Source organism: Lipotes vexillifer, unplaced genomic scaffold (genome assembly GCF_000442215.2).
Source record: "Lipotes vexillifer unplaced genomic scaffold, Lipotes_vexillifer_v1.1 scaffold1670, whole genome shotgun sequence".
In the NCBI taxonomy this organism is placed as follows: Eukaryota; Metazoa; Chordata; class Mammalia; order Artiodactyla; family Lipotidae; genus Lipotes; species Lipotes vexillifer.
The window spans coordinates 179,985-186,928 of record NW_006787006.1 but is presented as its reverse complement, the minus strand read 5'-3'; the positions used below and the strand labels follow the sequence as shown (position 1 = coordinate 186,928).

Genomic DNA, 6,944 nt, shown 5'->3' with positions numbered 1-6,944 from the left:
GTAACGCGATTTAGAGTTTCCAGTACTTTGTAAACAGAAAGAAACCTGGAACTAAGAGTCGCTGTTTATTTTATATCACCGACATATTTTATCTAAAACAATGAAGGCTAAACAGTTTTTCTTGAGTGCATAAAGAGACAGTTAATAAACAGCAATCTTTAATTTCTCTGTGTGACTTTTTATCATGATTGCTAAGAAATATGAAATGTGAAGCTGAACGCTACACCAATTTCTAAAATTTTGTTGGAAATGCAAACCTCTGGAGACTTTCTTAATCCCAACTGATAATGTCAGCTTCTAGCTGGCTTGAGTGAAATTTCGCTAAGTATCTCTCCCAGACATCTGTAACAGATACATTTAATTTCAGTTGCCCAAATGCCATGTTCCCATACGTTCATTTTTCTCCCTGGGCATTTCTCTTGTCCTCTGTCATTCACAGTCCTATTCTTGTCTATCTGCCATTTATTAAGAATATACAAATGGCATTATTACACAGTCTCCTACATTTTCTCAGAAGTCTGACATTCATCCTCTCTCGTAAGGTAGCAGCTTATAGGATGTACATAGTAATGTCACTCTTAATGAACCACTCAGAATTCTTTTTTGTGTATAGGCATTTTTAGCTAATCTTTCCCCCAATGCAAACCTATAAAAGTACAAGTCAGATTCTACATAAGAAGTAAATCCAACCATTTAAAAAAGTCATCTTTCTGTGTTATCCCTTTAGAAGCTTATTCTTGTCCCCAATGTGACAAGGTACCTTTGGTTTTGATTGAAAACTCCCTGATATTTCTTCTTGTATACTCTCTTATATACTCATCTTCTTTATAAGGAAAACAAATTGAGCATCCATGATGGTACGATGACAATGGAAAATCTTTGATCTTGTTTGGAGGGGCCTCAGGGACAACTGGTCAACTCTTCTGAACACTGTTGACTACCCTGACTTCTTAAAATAGATTTTCTGGCAGAAAAAGAAAGACATGCCATTATGCATGATCTACTCAACAACAATTGTGTGGTTTGTCACTCTTTTTGGAAGTGATGCTTGCGTGGGGTTCTGGATGACCAGTTCGTAGGGTAAAGTTTAGCAGGCACACTTCTTCTCTGCTGGTTTGTCCCCATCCAGCTTCCCAGAACTACCACCATTGACAGTGTCGGGGACTTGGGTCTTCTCTACACACTGTTCCATTCGTTTCATTATTAAGTCCAGAAGGGTTTCCACAGCCTTTTCCACATTCTGGCCAGTCGCTGCACTTGTTTCAAAATATGGTATGCTAGCATGGAAGAGATGACAAATATTTTTGAGAGGAAGGAACCAGAAAAGATACAACAAGATGTGCCAATGAGTCACACATGCAAAAACATGGCTGGCTGAGAGATTGTGAAATAATCACGATTTTGCTGGCTGAGTTGGAAAACATCCTTGTTTTTCCTCAGTGAGTGAAAGCTGGTGGGTTTCTTTTTAGTATGGGTGTAACAAGTTTTATGGGCAAGGAAACTGATACAGGAGGTAATCAGGGACTTGAAGCCAAAGCATCATCACTGATTCTTAAAAATTAAGAGGGTAAAAATGCCTAAACTAGTGATCAATATTACCATTAAAACTATTATTTCCCTCCAGTCAATTATCTAGAGGTCTGATTTAGAATTTAAGCAGGCACTGTATAGGATATTTATGTGAATACAGTCTATATTTATTTGGAATCCAAAGTTTCAGAAAGACGTGTACATTTATAAAGCTCTCAAGGAGAATCCTTCAGTAAAAACTGGACAGATTTGGCAAAGATGCTTACATTTGAAAAAGAATGACAATTTCTGCCTTGGAGTCAATTTACAATTACATGGAATATTTAAAAAATTTTAAAAGCTGCCATTTAAGCTCAGCTAGGATAATGATTGCAATATTATGTCCGGGTCAGGTATTATTCCTTAAGAGTTTTGTAGTTATTGATTGAGCGGCAGTAGAGTACAGTGTTGGAAAGCATGGACTCTGATCTCAGTCTGCCTGGGTTGAATTCTAGCTCTACTACTTACTATCTATGTGGCCTTCCATCAGTTACTCAATCTCTCTGTGTCTCAATTACTCATATATAAAATGGGATAACTCTAGATTTCCTATATGTGATTATGAGGGGTTAGGTGAGCTAAAGTCTAGGAACAGTTGCTAGCACATAATAAGCATTCAGTAAATGTTAGCTGCTATTATTATGAAATAGTTCATTAAAAACATCACATATTTTCCTCTGGAAGATCTTTTTCATTCACGTGATATTCCTGAATCAAAGGTATCCCTTCTAATATCAATCTCGTGACCCTAGCCCATTATTAAGCAGCAGTGTGCAAGTTTAGAGGACATCTCCACGTGACTGACTTACCTGTATTTGTCAGCCAGGTCCCGGGCTTGCCGTTCGTTGACTTCTCTCTGGTCTGGCAGGTCTGCCTTGTTGCCAATTAATACTATATCTGGATTTTCACAATAAGCATTTGCTTGCAGTTGGCCTTGGAAAGAAAACAGATGGAACCAGCAAGTTAGTTACAAACAAGTGATGTCAAATGACTGCTCATACTTCAGAGTCCTAACCTAATTGTTCATCTGCAGCTTGGCTGCTTACGAGTTATGTTATATTAGCCAAGTTGCTTAACTCTTCCCAGCCACAGTTTCCTCGTCTAGAAAATGGAGATAATTCCTCACAGGTTGCAGGTTGTGAAGATTAATAAGAGTGTATGTGAAGCACTTGTATGAATACCTATCAGTGCTCCTCTATATCTGGGGAAATGCCCTTTGAGATGAACATACTGTTTTTCATTCCATTTGTTCTTCAAATGTAAGTGGAGATAATAGAACGTGATCTTAAAGTACATAAGTTTGCTCTTTCCTTTAGGAGGCTGCTACATTCCCTTTCCTGAAGTTCAAGGTGATGATCCATAAGAGCAGAACATTTTTGAACCACCACAAATTCATGTAGAAACAATGTTAAGACAGGTCACTTGTTTTTCTCTTTTCTCCAGGAGACACTGTTTAAAAGAGAAGGGGGGTGGGGGGAGGAGGAGGAGAGAAGAAGACGGAAGGGAGGGAGGGAGGGAGGAAGGAAACGATAAAAAAAAACTTGTCAATCTATGTTTTCAAGGTTACGGGACTATTTTACGGTCTACCTCAAGGCAAGCTATGTGCAACCTTGCTGAGGTCAGAGGAAGAAGACAAAGCCTTACTCTATAACACCAATTATTTGGATGTTAGAAATTAAAGCCTTATTAGATATGGCAATTAATTATCTTAAATCCCAACTGTATCTTTCTGGAAATTTTAGTAATAAGGGAGCATCTCATCTACCTTGAAAAATGATGAACGAATCAGTCTCTGAAAGAGTTGGATAATCTTATTATCTCCTTATCTCCCCAGAATCTAATAATAACACCAAAATTTGGATAAAGAAATGTAACAGCAAAAGAAAATGGAGACAGCTCCTAGGATAAACACTCATTTGGAGAAGCAATTAAGTCAGAATTTGTTGGTATCTTTCCCCACTGTTAGTGAACTTACATTTGAAGCATTTATATATATTATTAATTATATATAATATGTAATAATAAGATATGTATATATTTGAGAATCTACACAGCCAGACACTCAGCCAGGTGATCTGGGGTATTGCAATGGAACAAAGCAGACCAAGTCTGCACCTTTATAGAGCTTACCTTCTAGTTATAGAAAGAACCAAAACCACAAGTAAACAAAGAAATAATATAATAAATATATAATATAATATAATATAATATAATATAATATAATATAATATATGCCAGGTGGTGGCAGTGACCAAATGAAATAGAAAGTGTACTGAGGGCATACAGAGTGATGAAGAGCACTGTTCAGATGGGGCTGTGTCAGGGAAAGTCTCTCCCAAGAGATAAATAAGGTTTGAACAAGAATTTGAAGGAGATGAAAGAACTAACACACGCTATAAATGGGAAAAGAGAAATCAATGCAGAGGCGAACAGAAATCAAAGTCCCCAAGGCAGGATTGTGCTTTTCAGGGGAGAGACCTTCAGCTGGAGGCCAGTGAGCTGGGGCAGAGTAAAAGTGAATTAAAGAGGAATTCCAAGTGAGATGGGAAATCCCAAAAGGACTTCGAGCAGAGGAATAATATGATCTAGTCTTTTAAAAAATAGCACTCTGGCCACAGACAGCCCTAACAAATCTAGAAATGACAAGTAGCACCAGCCCCATGCGACTGCCGGTATGTCCCACTAGGATCAAAACTGGTATTTGTAATTTAAAACATGCAAATGAAATATTGTCTTTAGTGCTACATCAGTTAAAAAATAAAGGAAAAATCAAATACCACACTTCTGTGCTGCCATATCCATCTGGCTTTCATAACTGATTAGGCTACTTTGAAACTTTATATTATGTTTAAATTGCCATGAAGGCTGGAGATGTTTCTATACCAGTCTTCCTCACATTTGAACACTTTTCAAAAAAGAAGTAAAATTTCAACGGGAGCTTGTTGACTGATACACTACCGTATTTTCATGTGGCTGGCTCTGCTCTGAAACAATTTCTCACCTAATTAACCCATTAGTTCATTAACACTTTAGTTAACCCACGTGCAAGGGCACACACTGTAGGTACCAGTTGCCCCCTCAGAAAACGCTGCTGTTTTTCTGTGTCCCCACCAGGCTAGATGGAGTAGATGTGACCACTCATTTAGTTTTAAGAAGTCCTTCAAGACTTACTGGGTAAGTGGAATTAATGGCCTGTCAGTTGCAGCAATAAAGTCCTTACATATAGGTGGTGATTCTTCTAAGGCGTCAAAGGAAAACACAATTTTAAGCCACTTTGGATGAGCCACATAAAAGCCACCGCTTTGAAGGTGACACAGGAAACACTAAACCTGTGACTTTTTAGAGTTAATCTGTGGGCCCCAATCTGGTTTCATCTTGTGAGGCAGAGAAGCAATGTGGCCAACGGAAGTTACTCAGTCCCACTTACTCATCCAGTTTCTGACATTTAAGAAGCTCTGTTGACTGGTGAGGTCAAACATTAATAAGAAACCCATGGCGTCTCTGAAAAACGCAGTGGTGAGGCTCCGGAATCTGCCAAAAAAGCACAGTGGATAGTTCTGAAAGTCAGTCCACATGCGAATTCTGACGACAATACAAACAACACTATTTCCCTTTCAGATATGAACTCTCCATGGCATCCCTCTGGATTATTCTGCCTAATAGGCAGAAAGACTGCTGAAGGGTCGGGGAGAACACCTGGTTGTAGATTTGTTTAAGATCACGTCACGGCTTTATGTTCCATAGCAGGTATGCGTGCAAGAGTTTGTAAACTTCAACCACATGCTCACTTACACAGCCCCTTGGAATCTTCCTCTCATTGGCTCACGGGCATCTCGTGGCCCACAATTAAAATAGAAGCCACTTTAGACTTGGGACTTTAACTTATACTTTTCAAATTTCTTGTCTGTGCCCAGATGGAAGCTTGGCACATGGTAGCCTGAAAATGAATGCCTGTGATTACATGAGGAAAATCACAACTTGTTAGCAGCTGGAACTAGGGTTCTTTTGTAAGAAGAACATCGGTGAGAAAACTTTTATAAGCACTCTTTAGGGATAAAACTGAGCTTTAGGCTGGCATGCATGTCTCTTAAGGAGACGGACGACAGTGAAGAAAGGAAAAAGAGGATGTTGATTAGGGGAATGAGGGAAGGGCAGAGAGACTTGGTAGTTGAGGAGAGAAGGCAAGAAGTCTCATCTCTAATGGAGGATTCTGAAGAATGCTCTCCTTTACGTGCGATGTAAAGACTTTCTCTTGTTCCAACCCCTTCTACCCCAACATCCTCAGGGAAGCTGAAGATGCTTTGAGATCCACTTCAGTGTCAGCAATGGGCGAAACAAGAGATCACACATAAGGTCCAGAGAAGGTTTGGGTTATACTGATAAAGAAGTGAATTTGGCAATTGATTTTTAGAAAGGCACGTGACTTTGAAACAGAGAAGCGTATCCCTTCCTATCGTAAATGTCCTCCTAATTCTGGATCTCCTATTTTGGCCTATTTGTAGATCCTTGGGTTTCCTCTGGGTTCTATTCTTGACCCCTTCTTCCTCTACATATATTCACTGGTTAATCTCATTCACTTCCCCGGCTCAGTTATCGCCTGTATGTTGAACCCCAAATTTATAGGTCTAGATTTTTCCTGCCTTCCACACCATATGCCCAATTACTTGTTTGATACTTCCACTTGGAGGAAACTAAGGCACCCTCAACTTCATGTGTTTAAAACCAAACTGGCCCCTCCTCCTGATTTTCTGTCCATGACATCACCATCCTCCTTGGTCACCACAGCCTTTCTACCTCACCTGCTATATACAAGCAATCAACAAATATCTCCTGACTTTCTCATTTCTGTCCATGTACCCTGCCACTACTCTAGCTTTGGACCCATTATCTTCCACCTGGATAATTTCAACAGCCTTCTCAACAGGCTTCCTGTCTCCAGTGTTGTATGGGATCCTCCCCTTCCCTGATTTCTCCCCACTGATTATATAAATCCTCTGCTAAAAACATTTAAATGATGGAACTTTGCTTAAGATAATGACTGAACTTTTCAACAATCCGTCAAGGCTCTGCATGAACTAACCCTTGCTCATCTATCCAGCTTCATCTCTTGACTACCCACAGGCATGGTGATCTTCTTTTAGTTCTTAGAAAGTTCACTCTCTCCCCTGGGCTTTCACACATGCTGTTATTCCTGTGGGTAGCCTCACCTTCATGCTTCCTTTACCTTCTATCCTTTTAGCCTGGATAAGATTCACTCATACATTGTGTATGAGTATGTATATTCACATATAACAGTATCACCTCCCCACGCTGACTTCCCAACACCCTCACGTAGCTTATGGGCTCCTCTTGGTGGACCTGACAACCGCTCTTTG

The 6,944-nt window shown here is 39.6% G+C and overlaps 1 protein-coding gene across 1 annotated transcript in view; it reads right to left on the bottom strand.

Annotated features, from left to right (window-relative positions):
• Nucleotides 1-984: 984 nt before the first annotated feature.
• Nucleotides 985-6,944, bottom strand: part of LOC103087022 (ras-related protein Rab-27B) — an 8,578-nt gene continuing 2,618 nt past the window's right edge. Inside the window, exons 2-4 of the mRNA XM_007459669.1 lie at nt 4,997-5,100; nt 2,379-2,502; nt 985-1,277 (exon numbers count right to left, since the gene is read on the bottom strand). Of these exons, the coding sequence (XP_007459731.1) occupies nt 1,088-1,277; nt 2,379-2,502; nt 4,997-5,063 (381 nt within the window). The 5' untranslated portion in view covers nt 5,064-5,100 and the 3' untranslated portion in view covers nt 985-1,087. The remainder of the gene's footprint in view (nt 1,278-2,378; nt 2,503-4,996; nt 5,101-6,944) is intronic.